The sequence below is a fragment of the Sander lucioperca genome, chromosome 9 (genome assembly GCF_008315115.2).
Source record: "Sander lucioperca isolate FBNREF2018 chromosome 9, SLUC_FBN_1.2, whole genome shotgun sequence".
NCBI classification, from domain to species: Eukaryota; Metazoa; Chordata; class Actinopteri; order Perciformes; family Percidae; genus Sander; species Sander lucioperca.
Window position 1 is genome coordinate 33,970,929 of NC_050181.1, and position 21,637 is coordinate 33,992,565.

The 21,637-nt window shown below is 38.8% G+C and overlaps 1 protein-coding gene and 1 long non-coding RNA gene across 3 annotated transcripts in view; one reads left to right on the plus strand and one right to left on the minus strand.

Annotated features, from left to right (window-relative positions):
* nectin4b (nectin cell adhesion molecule 4b) overlaps nt 1-17,232 on the minus strand; it is a 31,613-nt gene extending 14,381 nt beyond the window's left edge. The window contains exons 1-4 of one of the 2 annotated variants that reach the window (XM_031298096.2): nt 17,158-17,232; nt 16,679-17,010; nt 9,865-10,065; nt 5,289-5,456 (exon numbers count right to left, since the gene is read on the minus strand). In XM_031298096.2, the coding sequence (XP_031153956.1) occupies nt 5,289-5,456; nt 9,865-10,065; nt 16,679-16,730 (421 nt within the window). In that variant the 5' untranslated portion in view covers nt 16,731-17,010; nt 17,158-17,232. The other variant, XM_031298097.2, reaches the window with a different exon arrangement.
* Nucleotides 7,077-12,919, plus strand: LOC116048848. Its single transcript, XR_004104756.2, has 3 exons — nt 7,077-7,088; nt 10,146-10,155; nt 12,857-12,919. It is a non-coding gene; the product is annotated as an uncharacterized LOC116048848 (long non-coding RNA).
* Nucleotides 17,233-21,637: the final 4,405 nt, after the last annotated feature.

Genomic DNA, 21,637 nt, shown 5'->3' on the forward strand with positions numbered 1-21,637 from the left:
CCAGCAATGGGCGGAGCATTCTTGCTGCCTCCTGTTTACCCCGGCACGCGCATGCCCAGTATACGAGAATGTTGATGAGACATGCGGTTTGGCCGTGTTAGTTCAAACGGAGATTAGTTCTTCAACTGGAGCTAAAACCACTTGTGTGCACGGAGATCACCTTTGGCTCAAAACTCCGCTTAAAAAAAACAAAACATAGCGGTGTAAATGTAGCCTTAAAGTCTGTTGTCACATTCATCTGCTGGAGGTGGAACGTTTCTCTGCGTTCTGCTTAGATCTGAGTTTAACACGTGGGTGTTTGATGATTTTTGTGACATCACAACTAATTTGGAAGCCAATGGTGGTCCAATATGAAACCTCCAGTGCACATACACTGTGAACAGACTTTACAGTGAAGTAGGAGACATCTTGTGTCCAGCAGTTTAACTTTTGAAAAGAATATTTTCATATGTGGATGTTTCAGGGTCAAAGAGTATAGATGTAATTAAGAATTTTTTAACAAGGTAATTTAACCTTTTTGGGCAAAAAAAAAAATACACCAGACAAAAATTATCATTCCAAGCAGACTATTTTTTTATATGCTGTAATATGTTGTTGATGTTGTTAATTGTCTAAGTATAAAATGAAAATCCATTAAATGATTTGGTAACACTTTATTTGAAGGGGCTGTGCATAAGACTGTGACATGACACCGGTCAGTAACATAAAGGAGTCTTTTTGAATGTCCATGACGTGATGTTGTCACAACACAGATTGTTGTCAAACAATGCTAACTTTGCATTAAAAGTGTCATAATGTACCTAATGACGCTTAATGACAGTCATGAACATTTAAAAAGACTCCTTCATGTTCATGACAGGTGTCATGCCATAATTATGTCAGTGTCATGTCAGTCTTATGCCAGGGTTTTTCCTGCAGAGAAGTTTGAGGCAGCCCCAAAGGAAAATCACCAGCACCAAAATGATAATAATTAAGAATAAAAATAGCGATTCCAAATCCTCTTTAAATGTGGTTAAGAGCAATTTACCTAGCTTTTTCTTTTTTTCTCTACCAACTGAAGGTATTAGTTTAATAATGTGCTTAATGTTTGCAACATAAAACCATTTCTATGTTGTGTATAATTGTAAAGTGTTATATGTGTATTGTGTTATGTTTTTAGATTTTGTATCTTCTTGCACAACTGTATTGTGTTGTCTTACAGACAGTAACAGATGAGCTTTGTGTAATGCACATTCCCTACAATTACGACATTAAGATTGAATTAATACTTTCTAAAGCTGCTCAAAGCTAATTTGTCTTTACCCTAAAATGACCTAAAGTGGCTGTAATTAGATCCCTTAAAACCAGGACGTCACTGTCATTGTACAGTAAGCCAGGGACAAGTTTGAGCAACGAGCTCTTCAAGAGATTCAGATAAGAATATCGTATTAAAAAAGAAGCTTAAATACATCCTGGAACACAGAGAAGACCGTAATCAAGAAAACTATCTACCACCAGGATCTGAATGAGGAATCCAGGACTGTGATGCAGAGCGACAACGTCGTTGTCTCCACCGCCCAGAGGCTCGTTGGCTGCCCTCTCCCCTCCCTGGAGGATCTTTACAGTTCCCGCTGCTTCAAAAAAAGCCCAAAGCATCCTAAAAGATCCATCTAACCACAGATAATCTCTATTTGAACTGCTTAGCTGCCCTCGGGCAGACGTTTCAGGACAATTAAATCCTAGAGCCTTTAGTGTTGCAACCCCATCGCTCTGGAACACCCTCCCTGCAGATATCCGAAATGCTACATCCCTGGACATTTTTAAAAAAAAAACTCCTGAAACACCACCTGTTTACCACAGCCTACAACCTCCTTTAGCTTAGCCACAGTAATTCTGTAAAGTGTCCTTGGGTTTCATGAAAGGCACTACATAAATAAAAGTTATTATTTTTATTATTAAGAAAAAACAGACTCAGAAACAGTTTTTATCCAAGAGCCATAACTGCACTTAAGTGCTACTTGAGTTTGGAGTTTTAAGGATGGATCGTGCAGTGAATGTCTTGTTTGTGTGGTATGCCTGTTTTGATTTTATTTTTTTAATCAATAACCTACCTCTTTTATATATTTTTATAGTGACTTTAGAGGCTCTTTTATATTTATTTATTCACCTGCTTTGCACTTTTACTGATGTTTTGCACTGAAAGGACTGCATTCAATTCCATTGCACATGTATAATGACAATATACAGTAGACTATTCTTCTATTCCAAACATGAACATTAACCATGAGGCTAATTCTCCAGCCAACTTTCAGATGCAGGAAATGATGAACTAAAACCATCAATCAAGTTCATCATAGTTGCGCAAGACGACAAAAACCATGCCACCTGTTGTGATATTTTTTCACACAAGTACATTTCTGTTTTGTTACTCTCTGTTACCAACTGGTTTAACACGATTGTGATCCACACCCCGGTCATGACAACGTCTGCTGTTGTAAACACCTGCTAAGTCTTTTCCATTGGTGTTTGGATTATTAACGCAGAAGGCCAAACAGGTAGTTAGCAATAGCAGAAATAGCCATTATGGATTAACAGACAAAGAAAAATGACACCACCTGTAGAAACTCAAACTTTAAAATACATGACATCATAGTCCCGCCCAGTGTTTGATTGACAGGGGAGATCTGGGAAGATGTTTTTCATGCAGGGAAAATACCATAACCACACCAAAAACAAAATAGCCCAAATGAAGGAAAATTGTAATCTTTTAATAGAGAAGACCATGACCCATTGCCATATAAAACCACCTAAATACATTCAGATGCACACAAATCCTATAAATCAATGAACTGACCAAAAGAAAAGACTTTTAGAAAGATTGTTTTAGATCCACAACATAATGGAATCAAAGCAGAAGGCAGGTTAGACTTCAATTTTAAAATCTGCACATGAACAAATGTAGCTTATGGATTTGATATTTTATGGTTGAATGTTAATTATTTAGGGAGTCGAGGGAATTCAGTGCTAGAGGTTTGTTAGTTACTATTGTGTGTGCTTCTGAAGGTTAGTCTGATCTGTGGCGTGTTGGGACAAGTTTATGACTGAGCTGTCACTGTTGATGTGTGGCAGCAACATGAGAAAGTCATTTAGAACGAACAGCAGCGCTGCAGGTTGGACTTGAATGAGGATCCATTACAAAAAAAGCATCCCATTCCCCACAGCTGCCAGTATAGTTCCACTGATAAAAGGAGGAGATCTGAAACCTGCAATCTATGCAAGGGACAATGACAGCACTGCAGCAATTGAACATTTCATCTGGTTTTGAATCAAAATTGTGTTTTTGCGTGAATTGAAAAAAATAATTGAAGAGTTTTGCAGAACTTGAAGTTGTTTCCAATGAAAACCTACTTGTTTTGAGACTTTGCATGTGGAATGAACTGTTTTCTTGACACTAGTAGTTTAGTAATCCCCCTTATCTATTTCCTGAGTTAGATAAGGTGTTGTTTTAAGACTGAAGACACAGTTTTGGACATCTTCTACAGAGTGAAGACCCACTGGAAATTCTAAGTCTTACAAGTAGTGCTTGGTGGAAGTTGCTCGACGAAGTTGTCTGATCCACATTTTTTATGTACGTTTGCACTGTATTTACCTAATATTGTCGTTCTGTTTCTCCATATTGCGGTTTTACTGTTGTTATTTGTGTAAGCTCTGTATTATACATCTATTGCAGAGTTTTTCCTATGAATCGAAGAGTCTAAGGATAGAAGTTGTGAAGCCCTTTGTGGCATATTTGTGGTTCTGTGCTGTATGCATAAAGTTCACTTGACTTAACTTGGAAACTTATCACAAACTACATCAATCCCTGGGCTTTGAACCGGTTTGTCTTTTATTGTAAAACTGCACATTGCTTGGGCTGAGCTACAATCTAATCACCAACGTGCCTTATGCACCAATGAAAATCTTCTATTTTTGCTACAAGCAGGTTTTGGGTATATTTTTAGTTTTTGGTTCTATTTCAAACTTACATGTTAAGTATTTTCCGCTTGGTATTATTAAGCCATTACAAGGAATGTTAAAAAATAAACCCAATTTTAACCCACTGAAGCTTTTACATATGCTGTCAGTGTTTGAGGCCATGTTGGCAGACCTGCTGAATTTCCCCTGGTTGGCAGCGCTTTTTTTGGTTTAAACATCATTACATCATCTCTGACAGGATTAGGAAGGTGAGAGACAGAGAGAGAGACATGGCGGCCCAGAGAGGAACGTATATGTGCTCACTGCTCAACAGGGGATCTAAAAGGTAAGGTAAAGGTACTTTATTGTCACATACACATACATATAGCGAATTTTATTCTCTGCACTTTAATCCATCCATCAAGGGAGCAGTGGACAGCCACTTGCAGCGCCCGGGGACCAACTCCAGATCTGAGCCAGATCAAGGGCACTGACTTGAGAACCTAATCTACATGTGATTGATGGTGGGGAAACTGGAGCACCCGGAGGAAACCCACGCAAACATGCAAACTCCACACAATAAGGCACGGGACAACCGGAACCTTCTTGCTGCGAGGCCACAGTGCTATCCACTGGGCCACCATGCTGCTGTAGAAACAGAGATGCACTTCCTACACCAGTGTGAAAAATTCTCTTAACTAAGAGATTTACACTTTGGAAAAATAGCCCAAAAAAATAGCAAACTTCCCCAATGTTAACACCAGATAAGAAGCTGGAAGTTCTCCTAGGAGAAGGGACAGCAGCTCCACTGGCAGCTAAATATGCATCTGCCTACCACAGCCTGAGGGACTCACAGCCACTATAAGATCCCAAAATTACAGATTGGTTTAGTATTGTACAGTAACTATATTATACAAAACTGTAACATATTATATTGTGTAATGTAATCATTTTGTAGTGTGGTGTATAGCGATCAGTACAGTATAGAATCGATGTGACACCTCCTGTACTGTATGTATTTAATCAGGGTTTTTCCTGCATAGAGGAATTTTTGGCGCTCCACTATCAAATTGTCAGAAATAATAACAGGAAAATGCATAGATTTCTGTCAAATAATGTAACACAGACTCATTGCCTTTACTGTACGTGGACCGATTATGCTTTCTGTCTTGCGTAGTCACCCCCCCCCTCCCCCCAAAGGCTCTTTCTGAGTCAGGAAAAACCCTGTTAATATGTGATAATTACTATATATGAATTTTCTGTGAACTGCTTTGGCAACAACATGTCTTTGTTCATGCCAATAAAGAAAATTGAATTAAATTGAGAGAAAGAGAGAGGACGAGGATGACTCTTACTCCAAACGGTGAGTGTGATGTGCCTCTCAAAGTTCCCGTTGGGGAAGGTGGAGATGCGGCAGACGTAGCTGCCCTCGTCCGACTCCTCTGTGCTCGGGATGAGAAGAGCCGAGTTCACCGTGGGGCTCCCGCTCTCGAATCTCACCCGGCCGGAGTAACGCCCAAACTCTGGAATACATAACAGAGACTTCAGCTTCAGGCCAGATAATATGTCCATCACCCTTTAAACAACACTCAGACAGAAACAAAAACACACTTTAACCTTTGCGTTGTCTTCCCATCGACCATGAACCTGTTGTCCTTCAGGGTCAAAATTGAAAAAAGAAGTTTATTTGGTGCTATTTAAAAAAAAAAAAAAAAAAAAAAGAAGTAGAAATTATGAATTATTTTGACTAGTAGTTCAGATCAGAGGATGCTGAGTGGATCACAGACTGGTTTATGTCAAAGTTTAGTCAGGATACTGTTTTAAAACCATTTAAAAAAAAATGAAAAAATATGAAATTGAATAAAACACGTAAAATTCAATGGAAGTAATCATTAATTTTACCTGCAAAGAATGTTGGGTTACACTTTACTTGAAGGTATCTACATAAGAGTGACATGACACTGTCATGAACGTGTCATAAACATTATAAACAAGTCATAAACGTTATGACATAACGCTTCTGTCATTAAGTGTCATTTGGTTTTTGTCATGACAAGTTAGGGTTAGGATTAGAGTTAGGGTTAGTGTACATGTGTCATGTGTTCATGACAGTGTCATGTCACTCTTATATAGATACCTTCAAGTAAAGTGTTACTGAATGTTGTATGGGTTCCATACAACGTTCATCCATTTTTGGGCAATTTGATTGTAGAAAGCCATATTTCTGATATAAAAAACTTTGAAAATGGGTCAAATACACCCGAAACCAACACAAGGGTTAATAATATGGGAACAGTACGTTCCCAGTGAGAAATATTTAGTCAAAGCATTAACTTAAAAAAATATATTATTATTAGACATCTGATAAACCAGCACTTATCTAATTATGTCAAAACCCCACCCTACAGGCAAATAACCCAAACAGAGATGATCTCATTTCATTTCTCACAGTAGTGCTGTAGTGCTCCGTTTCATCACAGAACTATGACCCAATACTACTTTGAAGAGAAAAAAGGTTTAGCCTTAGCTGTAATAAACTGGACTGCCCCTACCTGCTGAACTCCAATCATACTACTCAGATAAGAGGAGGGGGCAATTTATAGGTATATAGGCTAACTTTTCGTTGGAGGAAATCGCCCAATTGGTACAAAAAGAACAAAAACATTTTCAATATTTTCATTTCAGTCATTCTCTACTTAAGTAGAGTTCTTGACTATAGTTGAAATCACATCCATTATAGAGCACAGCTTGTGTAAGGGCAAAATATGGGTCATATGTAGTGAAATAAAGAACAGAAATCTGGCCTTCAAAGTCATCAAAGTTCTATTTACATGCAGTACATTTTAAATAAGCTACTTTTTTTGTATTCAAGTACATATATTTAAAGCCTTTATAAAGGAGTGTGTTTGCTTAAAGAAGATATTAAATCAAATAACAGTTCTATTTCAGTAGTAGAACATTGTATATTATTATTGGCATTAAGGTTAATGTAATATTGAATGTCTAAAGGTCCGATTCTGGAACAAAAGCCTGATAAGGACAGATCCTTTAAGTGCACTTGCAACCTAAGGATGCTTGCACTGGGCCTCATGTCCAAATGATAACTGTAGAAACGCACAGAACAGTCTGAGGATAACTCTCTCCACTGGTGGAATGTAACTAAGTACATTTACTCAAGTACTGCACTTAAGTACAAATGTTGTACTTTACTTGTCTTTTCTTTTAATACCACTTTCTACTTCTACTCCGCTACATTTCAGAGGGAAATATTGTACTTATTTACTCCAAAATTTGCCCTCAACCCATTCAGGAGTTGCAACTTAAGCAGCAAGTGGAGTTAGAGACGTTGAAATATGACAAGGAGAAGCAGCTTCGGACCATGGGGCACACAACTGAGCGTACAAGATTAGAGGAACCCTGTTTTTATTGAATTTGTTCATGACTTGATATCGTTGTTTTAGCGCTGATGTACAGCATCTAAGGTTGACACTTTTTAGAATCTTTGTGATCTGGTTATCTTAGAGCAGCTCAAAAACTCCGGAGAGTGTTGCTACATTTATTAATGAGCACAAAGTAAAAACTCCTAGAGAGGCTGCAATATTGGCAGATGAGTATGTGTTGACCCACAAAAGTGTTTTTGGAAGTAATGGAGACGTGCACCGTAAGAGTTGTCTGGTGACTGGGAGGATGGGTTACCCTCCCAGTGTGTGACTGGTGACTGGGAGGATGACTGGGAGGATGGGTTACCCTCCCAGTGTGTGACTGGTGACTAGGAGGATGGGTTACCCTCCCAGTGTGTGACTGGTGACTGGGAGGATGGGTTACCCTCCCAGTCCAGAGACTGATGAGGTGGTCATTGTTCTTGCAGCCATATAATTTGGATATTCTTCATATCAAAGGGGTTGACCAATGTAATTACAGACGCGCTGTCTCGCGCGCCCATGGATCCTGAATTTCATGTTCACAACTGTTCTCTTTTCTGAGCTAACCCCTATTCCTCTGTCATTCATTGCCTTAAATTGCTCCTGTGGTACCCAGGGTTGCTGGATCTTGGAGACAGATGGACTGCATTGGAGGATGTAGCCAGAAGGAGAGTGGTATTTACATGGGACTATGGGTAATGTATTGAACATCTAGCCAATTTGCCTTCGGACATAACTTTAGAGCTGTAGTGTTATGATTGTTGACGTGGTTCTTAGAGGAACCCCATTCTTATGGAGGGGGCTGTTACGACCCCTCCCTTTTTTGCTTGCTCTTGGCTTCTCTGGCTTACCTGACTGAGCTGGCAGTTTGGGAGGGTTCGTTAGTTAACTGGTGGACACCTGGGTAGGCCTCAACCAAGACTATTTATGTAAGTCATGTCTCATTAGGCTCGTTCGAGAACTGCGCCTCGCCTGTAAAGTGGACGAGAGCAGGCGGCAGCAGCCGGGGGCAGTGACAAAAATCCGCTGTCAAGTTGGACAGTTTCCAGCTGATTCCAGCAGCCTTCAGGCTGAACAGGAAGTCACAGAAACACTGTGGTCCGATTCCGATTTAATCAAATTTTATCAGACCCATACACAGTCTCCAGTTGTTTTAATTATGACAGAGTAGCTGTCAAAATGCTCTACATGTGATCTGTTGCTGATTTTAATTAACAACACACTGTAGATGATCTGTAATCTGAACAGATTTAGTCTCTCTGACTTCTAAATGTAACTATCAGCCATACAACATGTGTTCTGTACAGAATAAGCCTTAAATCCCAGTTAAAATCCCTCCAATTCAAAATCAATAAAAAGTTTACATAAAACGTCATCATGTTGAGTTGATTCTGAACCAATCAGCTGTTAGATCAGCTGAGAGGCCGGCGTTTCCCAGCATGCCCTGGGTCCGCCTGGGTCTTGCAGTCGGTGAAAAGCAACTGCGCTGCCTGCGTCTCAGAACTGCGGCCGCCTTGATCTCGTGAGGTTATCGTTGCCCACGTGTGCATGACGTCAGAGCAAGTCGGGATCAAGTCGGACACAAATCTAACCGGCATGCATTGGGCGGCGTTCGCCGGTGATCGATTCTGTGCAGACCTGGCTCATCTCGAACGAGCCTATTGTTGGGTCTCTGCCTTCTCCTTCTCCTAGGCTCCACATCTACTGGTTTGGGTTTGTTTCACCTCTTCTGTTGCAGTCATCATTTATCCAAACATCTTTCACTCACCCACCCACCACACACACTACTGATACCATTGATTCCACACGTGTTATGATTCTTTTGTTAATAGTTAACTTGTTTATTTTACAATAAACAATTAATTGCCACTTTAGCCTGTCTGGTCTCCCCTCTTTGTCACATGCGTTGAGCCGGTTTGTGACAAGAGGGTATGTATACATTTGTTTTTCTATATTTATTGTTTATTTCATATTAATGTTTTATATGTTTGTTTGTTTGTTTGTTTGTTTGTTTATGTATGCACCTCTCACCATGGCAAATTCCACATAACTCTTCTTATTGTGGCACTAAAAGCTTTTCTGATTCTGATTCTGACTACATTAATCTGACATCTTTAGTTACTTTACAAATTAGGATTAGTTATTAGTTATTAGATATATATCACTTGTAGTTTATAAAATCTGATGTTTTATTATAAATGAAACTACCCAACAATATAACAGCCTACGAGTCCAGCTGAAATAATTAGACCATTAAACACACAACTGTTTGGATCGTTTCCAGTTTCTAAAATGTGAATAATGTGAGTACTTTTACTTTTAATACTTTAAGTACATTTTCCTGATGATGCTTATATACTTTAACTTAAGTAATATTTTCAATGCAGGACTTTTACTTGTAACAGAGTATTTTTACAGTGTGATGTTAGAACTTTAACCTAAGTAAAGGATCTGAATACTTCCTCCACCACTGGTATCTCTCCAGTGTGAAGCCCTCGCTGCAGCCTACCTGTGTGGCCGTCCGTGAAGTGGGCCGTGATGATCTGGTCTGTGCTGCCGTCTGGGAGCTCCTTGTACCAGGTGACCTGCACCACCTTCTCCCCCTCGTCCACCTGGTAGTGACAGGGGAGCCTGGTCTGGCTCTCTGCGAAGGAGCGCAAGGAGGTGACGGCCTGGGGAGGCTCCACAAAGCCACCCTGCACACACACAGCTGACAAGAGAGGAGATCATCAGATTAAGGATTGTCCAGTAAGAGGGATGTGGAGAGTGCTGTGAAGTGCTTATAGTGAGTCATTGGAAGGTAATGTTAGCCTCTGTTAAATACTAGGGCTTGGACCATATGCTTTTTCCCCGATTCGATTCTTTCACCATACATGGGCGCCGATTTGATTTGTATTGCGATTTTCATTTATTGCGAGACTAGAAGTACTGCGATTGGATAGTATTGAGTATTGTGATTTTCTTTCTCTTCTTTAACAAAAACAAAAGCTGAATAATAAACTGCTAGAGACAATATATCATGAGACATTTCTAAAAACTAATTGTTTTCTAAGAAGAATGCACATCACATGTCAGTCAGTCACTCTGACATTTATTTCATTTGTAAAGAAGAACATAACATGGGTTTTCTGTTTTGCTGGAAACAGATATGATGTAGTCGCCATCGGCGGTATCGTATAAACAGAACATATTTAGGTGAATCAGTGGTTACGAAATAAATAAATAAAATATCAATTGTAGGGAAAAGAATCGATTTAAAAAAAAATCCCACCCCCTAGTAATTGCCATTATTTTTGACTGTTTATCATTTATAGACCAAAGTGAAAAATAGTTAAAGTGCTCATATTATGCTTTTTGGCTTTTTCCCTTACCTTTATTGTGTTATATATCTTTTTGTGCATGTTATAGGTTTACAAAGTGAAAAAGCCCAAATCCATCCCAAAGGGACTTACCATCTCCAACAGAAAACACTGTTTATAAACTGCTCCAAACAGCTCTATTGTAGTCCAGCCTTTACTTCCGTGACGAACGTGCGTCACTTTGTAACACACGTTATAATGCTCGCCTAGCTGCTAGTGTGGCACGTCCTCATACTCTGCTTCTGACTGGCTAGTAGTCCTTACCTAGCTACTGAGCATGTGCGACTCCCAACAAAGATGGAACAGAAGTGAGATGTCTCACTCTGTAGCTAAAACAGAGAGCTCAACACACAGGGTGAAAAGAGGAGCTGCAGCAATGTGCAGTACAACAAAAATTGTGTTTTTTGAAAATTAAACCATATAAACCTATTCTCATATAACCTCTAAATACAATTATGAACCTGAAAATGAGCATAATATGAGCACTTTTAAGTTACAGTACTTTACAGTTATTACAATTCATCCTGAGGGGAACATGAATGTCTGTACAAAAGTTCATGGTAATCCATCCAATGGTTGTCCAGACTGACTGACCAACCGACATTGCAAGTTGAATATCTTTGGGTTTTGTACTGTTGGTCAGATAAAACAGGCAATTTGAAGACATCACCTAGGCTCTGGGAACTTGTGATGACTATTTTCCACTGTTTTCTATAACTTCACAGACTAAACTAAACTATAGATTAGGCTACAATAAAAATAAATGCTAGTTGCAGCCCTAATTCTTTATTTTCTACATTGATACAGTATGATGTAGTAATTCTTAAAACAACTTTCCTTTTATACACGTATTTATTCATTTGCACGAAAAACCATCCATCCATTTCTAACACACTGTGTCCTGTTCAAGATGGCAGTAGGCGGCCTTGATGTTATCCCATGATGCATTGGGGCGAGAGGTGAGGTATAGCCCAGACAGGTTTGTGTGTAGACAGATAAACACATTCCCACCTACAGACAGCTTGTCTTTTGGCATGCAGACACTGAGAGTAATGCAAACTCCACAAAGGAGATGGAATAGTTTGAACAAGGGATCTTGATGCTGGGAGGCGACAGTGCAAACAAGTCGAACAATAGTGCTTTTATGTGTCTTTATTCTTTCTTTAAAAGCAGAAATGTTTCCCTGTTTGTTAACGGACACGTTTAGAAAGAGCTACTGTGATACCTTGGAGAGTTTTAGTGTTATGTGATGGTTTAGGTGCCGTTTTAGAGGTTCTTCCACATGGATATTTTCTGTTATATTAGATTATTTACTTCAAATTCCTTGATAGTGAATTATTCTGCTGTCATAACAAAATGTTTGAGACAGTTTTTTGTCCAATCACATAACCGATTTGAACTATTCTTATTGATAAAAAAAAAAAAAATCTTTTGTTTTTCATTGCCCATCTAATATCTTACAGGATATAACTTTTCCTTGTCTATTCTCATTTGTATTGTATTGTGATCCTGACATTACAGTATGCCATCTGTGTCATATTATTCATGTTTTTATCAACTATAGATGTGGTAATTGCCTCAGATATTTAAAATTGCAGCTTGGTGCTTTAGTATAAAGATGTTTTTGTGAATTTAATGCCTGGCAAAAGTCCATGACCAAAACATTCTATCTTTAATAAACACAGTGCTAACAGTGTGCAAGTGTTTAACTGTTTGAATGAATTTTTTTATTTAATTTAATTTTATACTTTTTATTTATCCCCAGTGGGGAAATTACAATTTACACTATGTTAGAAATCACTACTCACAGGCCTGAAATACACACACATGCTCAGGTCCTATTTATGCACAAAATGGAGAGATGTCAAAGTGAGGGGGCTGCCAGGTAGCTGGTCTCAGCTACCAATCTACACTCTGTACTTTGGTCCATATGGGGACTTGAACCAGCGACCATCCGTTTCCCAGCCCAACTCCCTACGGAAAGTTTAAAAGTTTGCATGAAAATGTACTCTCTTTTTTTTGAAAGATTAGAAAAGAATATTCAGTATTAATCCGACATAATGGCTTTTAACAGCTTCAGTACACTGGCTATGTCCGGTGGTGGAAGAAGTATTTAGATCTATTACTTATTTACTAATTAAGTAAAATTAGTAATACCACACTTTAATAATACTCTGTAGCAAGTAAAAGTCCTGCATTGAAAATGTTACTTGTAAGTATGTAAAGTATCATCAGGAAAATGTACTTAAAGTATTAAAAGTAAAAGTACTCAATGCAGAAAAATCCTCACATTTTAGAAACTATAAATGATCCAAACAGTTGTGTGTTTAACGGTCTAGTCATTACAGCTGGACTTGTAGGCCGTTGTATTGTTGGCTAGTTTCATTTATAATAAAACATCAGATTTTATAAACTACATGTGTTTTGTGTGCAAATGTCTTAATGTGTAAAGTAACTAGTAACTAAAGCTGTCAGATGAATGTAGTGGAGTAAAAAGTATAATATTTCTCTCTGAAATGTAGTGGAGTAGAAGTACAAAGTGGCATGAAAAGAAAAGACTACCTAGTACTAAGTACCTCAAAATGTGTACTTACAGTACTTGAGTAAACTTAGTTACATTCCACCACTGGCTATGTCTCATAGCAGTGAGGTGTTGAACTATCAAAGTGGTCATCAGTGCTGACTAAGACTGACTGTACTTTTATCACACCTGGTTAAAAGTCTACATCTAAGCGTGGGACAGACACACATGAGTGAAAAGGGTGCGTGAGAGCAACTTCGGTTCTTCATCAACTCGAAACAGGGAAAGCCAAACATTTGCCCTTTGATTTCTGGGGTTAACACACGTTTTCTTTTTCCCTGTGGTTACTGATTCATGAGCTCAATTAATGATTATACTACAGCCAATATGGGACACGGACTCCCACAGATAAAATCCCACACATGTAGTCGGACACATGGACAAAACGGTGACACCGAGAGGAGGGGAAACAGGTCTCTTCGCACAGAAAAGTTTAAATTTGGCCAACAAAGAACGACAGTGTGGGTGACCCAATTGTGGAGTGGAGAGAGATAAAGAGACAGAGTTGTAAAAGAGCGACAGAAGAAGAACACTTCAATGATTCATGCCAATGAAGGGAAAGAAAGGGAAGAGACAGACGTAGACACGAGGGTAAGACTGACGTTAGAGGAAGGCAAAGAGAAATGAAGACAGAGGTGAGAGTGAACAGAGATAACACCAAGCTGAAAGAAAAGGTTAAACACACATTCTAGACAAACACAGGTCCACATAAGTCACAAGGCTGCCATACAAGCTTTTCCTGTTCACTCTGGATCACAGTAACATTATCACACGTGTGCTTGCGGGATTAAAGAAAAACAATACCTTAATATGTGCACTATATATACATATGCACAGCTTAAGTTTAGTCTCCACCGAAGAAAGAAACAAGAGCAACCGTGCGTCAATAGAATTAGTCACAAAAACACAGGAAGATGCACGTTGGGTAATAAGTTCTGATTCATGTTGACTAGAAGTAAGAATGTGACTGAGCCGCATTCTGTTATGCTGCTTCTTTCTCCACACCTGCAGGGACAAACAAACACACACACACACACACACACACACACACACACACACACACACACACCAGAGCCGAAAGTATATGGGGCCGCACAAATTATCGTTTTTTTTTTTTAATCGTCATCACGATATCAACTGGCACAATAAACACATCGAGAAAGGCTGCGACACATAGCGAAAGACACTGAGAGATTTTTTTGTGTTAGTTGAAAGGAAATATCAGCAGAAAACTGAACTTTATAATGTAACTGTCATTCTTTTTTTAATTGTGCCTTTTATAGTCAATTCAATGTTCAATTTGTGCAATAAAAGAAAGTTTGAAATGATTTCCTTTCATTCGCTTTAAATTCAACAAGCAGTTTGTTGTATTTTAGCAGAATACTGAAAGCAGCAGAACTGAGTACACTTTAATATCTGTTTATTTATCACAAGTAATATCGTTAACGCGATATTCAACAACGTTGAATTTTATTTTCCTCATATTGTGCAGCCCTAGTGGACACCAAAACATTACACCCATGAGTGATTGTTGAACATTTGGTTCCAAAAGCATCTGTATTAATGTGCAGCTATAACAGCCTCCACTCTTCTGTGAAGACTTTGTAGCAGACTGCAGAGCCTGGCTGCGGGGATTTGCTCCCATTGAGCCACAGGAGCACTAGTGAGGTTGGACTGTGCACAGGGGCGGTTCTGGGGGGCGCAAGGATGGCCAGTGCCTCCTTAATATTAAGCCTCGGCGATAAGGCCTGGCTCATAGTCGACTTTTCCAATTCACACAGGTGTTGGGTGAAGTTGAGGAGGTCAGAGCTCTGTGCAGGCCAGTTAAGTTCTTCCACACCTAGTCTCGCATTGCCAGACCTTCCTCCACAGCGTTGCGCAGGAGGGTCTGGTTAGTCCACACAGCATTCCGGGATGGGAGAAAAACGTGCTCTGGTTTATTGGCATTTCTTTAAACCAATCACAATCAGCGGTGCCGCTGCAAAATAGCCTCGGGAAGGAACTTGTTTTGGTGGAACATGTGTACATTCAAATGTTGTTTTAGTCGTGCAACAGAAAACTCAGATTGGACAGATAGTCTAACTAGCTGTCTGGATTTACCCTGCAGAGATCTGAGGAGCAGTTAACCATAGTCTTCATAAATCAACCGGAGTTTAGAATGCCAACACAAAGAAAGTGGAAGGTGAGGGACATCCGGCCGAAAATAAGGACATCCGGCGCAATTTCCGGCGGCATAGGAGCAATCCCGGAAGTGGAACGTTGTGGAAATAGATTGTTCCACACCAAACTGGGAAAACCATCTTCTTAAGGAAACTTTTACAGTTTCCTGATGGACCTGGCTTTGTGCACAGGAGCTGATGAGCAGGTGGTTGAAAAAAAGAGAGGGCCTTCCCCAAACTGTTGCCACAAGGTTGGAAGCGCACTGCTGTCTAAAAGCACCATTGTATGCTGTAACATTCAGACTATCCCTTCGCTGGAACTAAGAGGCCTAGACATGGCTGTCCATATACTTCACTTCACTTCACTTCAAATTGTTTTTAATTATACTCGTGGAAATAGACACATCTTATAATCCAACCATAGATGATTTGCTATATTATATTACATATCCATGATTGGAAAAGGAGCTGGATGAAGACAAAAATCTTATTTTACCAGCCCCTTTCTTAGATGAGACAACAAAACAGATAGACTGTCGGTCAGTTAACAGTCAATTTTACAGAGAAACCTGAGCTTTGAATCATTCTTAATGTTTGGTCATTTATCTCCAGACAAAGGAAAAGAAATACACCACCACACATCAAATAACAAATGAGGCAGAAATAAACTATGAACCAAGATTAGAGGTGTCCACATACTTTTGGCCATACCATGTCACTAGAGAACAATATTCAAAGAGTAACCAATATTATACAAATATAGTAGGATGTACTCCTTTAAAAGCAAACGTGACTATAGGCTCCCTCCAGGTGCACATAGGAATATTATAATATAGTATATATATTAGTGTTGTTATAGCAACATGAAAGGAAATGTAAGTTACCAGAAAGCACTATATAAAGATACTATTTATTTCCATCTTTCCTGTTTTCGTTTTACTGTAAAGCAGTTTGCTTACTTCTGTTTTCTGTCCTTCCAATGCTATGAATGTTATTTAAACGTTATAGGGATATGAGTGACTCTATAGAAAATGGAATAACATTGCGTAAAAGTAGGTTACAAGAAGATAATAGGCCTACATATCTTTCTTCTGTTTGTTATATTGTCATTTCTGGACCCCCACAGCTTACAAAACAGCAACAGAAATGACAGCATAGACATTGAAGGTAACATGAAGCTGTGAATTGTCAAAGTTAATGAATCAATGTAACAGAATAACTCACCAACTAGTAAGAGCAGCGGCAGACACTTTGCCCTTTGCCCCGTCAACTCCATAGTCAGTCCAAAAATCAAACCTTCCTTTCTGAGCGGTAAAAAGTTCAACTCTTGTTATCAAGCTTTCATTGTCGATATCTGCATGACGTTCAGACAGGAAGCCGAAAAAGTCCACAGCAGGTAGGCAGGTGCAACAGGTGTTTCTCTTCAATTCCCAATATTCAATATATGATGCTTCAGGAACAAGATTCCTCCACTTGTTGTCCACTAGTTCAATGTTGTTTAATGCAAGTTGTAAACTGCATTAAGGTCATTGCGAGTGCAAAGTCCTCCGTAGCACCTGCGGCCGGACAGAGACAGCAAAAAGTAGACAGATGAAGAGAAACCGTGGGAATAATAGTGGAGCTAATGCAGAGAAGGAAAATAAAGCGCGTCCTGACCAAACAGAAACCTGTTGGTTTGTCACGCACAGGGAGGAGAGACGCACCTCCAACAGGTTGGAGCATTACACCTGTCTGCGTGGCTCCGCCCACTGCCCAGGTGGAAACGCCTACTCAATGCTGCGTTCACGTGACGTTGAGAAAGTCAGTTCTTCTAATATCTTGTCGGAAAATTAAAACACAAGAATAGACGAAAAGGTGATTTACTCTTTTCAACTTATTAAACAATGGCGGTTAACACGTCAACTAAATTCAACTTAACAGCACTATTCACACAACAGAGAGAAAAACAGAGCAAAAGAAAGGAGATAATATAAAAGAAAACTAAAAACTCAAATATAGTTAAAAAAAAATCCCTTGGTTTCACAATGTAGGCCTACTTTGAGACAACAAACTCCTACAGAGGCTTCAGCAGAAAGGTAAGACAGTTACAAGCCAATGAGTAAAAGTAGACCATATATATATATATAAAAAGCAGAGGTATTCAACAGGGGGTCCGTGACCCCTAGGGGGTCCTCAGAGTTAATGCAGGGGGGGGCCGCCAAATTATGTTTTTAAAAATGCTCACCTGGTAGAACAGGTGCCCATATGCAGAGGCTCAGTCCTCGCCACAGTGGCTCAGGGCTCGAGTCCGACCTGCGGCCATTTGCTGCATGTCTTCCCCTCTCTCTCCCCCCTTTCCTGTCTACAGCTGTCCTGTCTTTTAAAGGCTGAAATGCCCAAAAAATGATCTAAAAGAAGAAGAAAAATATACATCAATATGAATCCAACATATTGATAGCAAAGTTAAATTGGCCTGTTTGTGAAAATAAAACATTTCATTTACACATTGAACATAAGCTTACTAAGGTATAGCCACTAAGGTAGCCATACAGTTCAGCTTAGGGATTCACTGTGCCTTCCACGTATATTTAACAATAAAACATTATGTAGCCTATCCATATCTATTCATTTACATCCATCCGGCCCAGTTTAATATGCAACTCAATTGTATACAATATATGTACAAACTACGGGGTACCTAGTCGGTCTCTCTTTCAGCTTAGGGGTCCTTGGCCTAAAAAATGTTGAAGACCCCTGGCATAGAGGAAAACTTGGAAGCTTACACCTATAGTAGTAGCAGTAGTAGTAGTAGTAGTAGTAGTAGTGAAAAAAATACACACTGCTTTTGGTTATAAGAGCTGTAAACATATTGGCATTCCTACATTAATTTCTCCAAAGATGTTGTGTTAAAGTGGTTTTGCCCTTTCTCCACACAACACGTATAGGCCCACCAACAATTCTCACATACAGAAGTTTGAATTTCCCAGGAGGACTTGAACGCAGCATGATCTCGTGCGAAATTCCAAATGATCCAGTTTTTCCAAAACAACCTGACAGTTTATCTCTGACAGGAAGTTTCTATCTGATGACGCTGATTAACCTGCAGCTACAACACCACACAGCATCACTCTGTTACACATGCAATGTTTCACAAAAGGGAAGAGGAGAGATAGCTGTCTGCCTCTCCTCCCTTTCCACCACTTCCACTACCTCCTATAATAATAGTTAAGTACTGACTGTCCACTGGCCCACTGTTTACTACTTACACTGCTTACACTGTTTACTGTCTATATTAGCCCATATGCACAACCCCTCCCTTTATCCTTTATCCTTGCACTATTGGACTTATTTGCACTGCCACGTGTGTCATACACACTCTCATAGAGCACCTTACCACAGAGCTCCTTATGCACAATATAATTGCCCTGTCACTGTCTCATGCTTCTACATCCCTTAGTACATTCATGTTGATTTTTGATTTAGTTTATTTAGTAGCTTTTCTTTTATTGTCCATATTATTCATGTGGATTTGTTTGTTTTTAGTTATTTGTTATTTTTTTTAATTTTATCATCCTGTTATGATGTATGTGTATGTTGTGTGTGATGTATGTAATCTAGTGGGACCTTGAATATACCCCTTGGTGATCAATAAAGTATCTATCTATCTATCTATCTATCTATCTATCTATCTATCTATCTATCTATTTATCTATCTATCTATCTATCTATCTATCTATCTATCTATCTATCTATCTATCTATCTATCTATATATCTATCTATCTATCTATCTATCTATCTATCTCTATCTATCTATCTATCTATCTATCTATCTATCTATATATCTATCTATCTATCTATCTATCTATCTATCTATCTATCTATCTATCTATCTATCTATCTATCTATCTATCTATCTATATATATATATATATCTATCTATCTATCTATCTATCTATCTCTATCTATCTATCTATCTATCTATCTATCTATCTATCTATCTGTCTATCTATTTATCTATCTATCTATCTATCTATCTATCTATCTATCTATCTATCTATCTATCTATCTATCTATCTATCTATCTATCTATCTATCTATCTATCTATCTACATATCTACATATCTACATATCTATCTATCTATCTATCTATCTATCTATCTATCTATCTATCTATCTATCTATATATCTATCTATCTATCTATCTATCTATCTATCTATCTATCTATTCCCTATGTCTCATTGGTTATTGCTGCTCTGCATGTTTGCATGGGTCAAAAATGGATATAATCAGTATTGCTCATTGGTGGAATGTAACTGAGTACATTTACTCAAGTACTGTACTTAAGTACACATGTTGAGGTACCTGTACTTTACTTGAGTCTTTTCTTTTAATGCCACTTTGTACTTCATCTCCGCTACATTTCAGAGGGAAATATTGTACTTTTTACTTCACTACATTCATCAACTTCAACTTTATTTGTGTCCCCTGAAGGGCGATTAGGTGTGCACCAAGTATAAACACATACAAGACACATAAATACATACAAGTTCTACACACAGTCCAACTGGAACACAACCGTGACAGTATGAGGACAAATAAATACCAGTACAAGGTGCATGGATAGCAGCGTCAAAGTAACCTACATAGGGTAGGAAAAGTGCATATCAGCCTACGAAGTTGACACAATATAATCAACAACGACCATCAGCATCCATTACATTACATCACCAACCCCTTTATCAACATTTCTGACATCCTCAACACATAGTCAACAGACTAGAAAGAAAAAGAAGAACAAAACCAACAGCTTTAGGTACTAGTTACTTTACACATTAAGATTTTTGCCCACAAAACACATGTAGTTTATAAAATATGATGTTTTATTATAAATCAAACCAGCCAACAATATAACGGCCTACGAGTCCAGCTGAAATGATTAGACCATTAAACACACAACTGTTTGGATCGTTTCCAGTTTCTAAAATGGGAGGATTTTTCTGCATTACTACTTTTACTTTTAATACTTTAAGTATTTAACTTTTTCATTTTCCTGATGATACTTACATACTTTTACTTAAGTAACATTTTCAATGCAGAACTTTAACTTGTACTTGTACTTGAGTATTTTTACAGTGTAGTATAAGTACTTAAAGGCACACTATGAGTTCCTGCATGGTTTCAGCGCAATTTCATTTTTGTCTCAAATGGTAGGCATCTCTCCTTGATCCGCCAGCTGCCTGGCCCCTGAACACATCGTGAAAAAGCCCGGTCTCGGGAGACAACACAGGGGTCGTAAACGTCAAACAAACACTGGAGGCACAGGATAGGCACCAAAATACAACAAACCACTCCAGCCAATCACTGACAAGATGTTTGGGGGAGGGGGTGGGGGTTAGTGACAGTTAATCAGTTAGTCATGACAGTTACAGAAACATGGGGGGAGGGGCGAGCTTGCTCTGTTTTGTGTGGTATTTACTTGGAACGTCAACAGAAGTGACGTCATGCAGGAACTCATAGTGCACCTTAAAGGATCTCTTATTCCACCCCTGGTATTGTTTGGCTGTGTTTTGTTGCTTGTGTTGGTTGCATTGGCTACATGTACTGAATAGTGGACATTGTTGATGTATTACTGTACTAAAAATATATATATATATATATATATATATATATATATATATATATATATATATATATATATATACACACTACTGGTCAAAAGTTTGGGGTCACTTTTTTTTTTGTGTGTGTGAAATTTCCATTCCACTCCATTATAGACAGAATACCAGCTGAGATCAGTTGCATTGTTTTTTTTAACCAGAGCAGCAGTTTTCAGATTACATTATGTGCTTACATAATTGCAAAAGGGTTCTCCAATGTTTTCTCAGTTAGCCTTTTAAAATGATTTCTCAATACAATGCACGAGCCACGAGCAATGTTTTGCTGCTTCCTGTTGCTGTGCATGGCTCGTGCATTGTATTGAGAAAGCTTATTTTGTTGCTGTAGCTGTCTTTATGGTGTCTTGTTGTCTCCTGTCTGTAAACTTTTTACATTGCCTCGCTGCTTTCAGAACATCACACCAAGGACTGCAGCTGAAAATTAGACAGCTGGCTAACACGGCACACTTACAGTGCAGAAATGTTAATTCATGTGCATTGTAGCCTACATTCTTTTTTGCCTCACTCCACTAGCTGCCCGCACATTT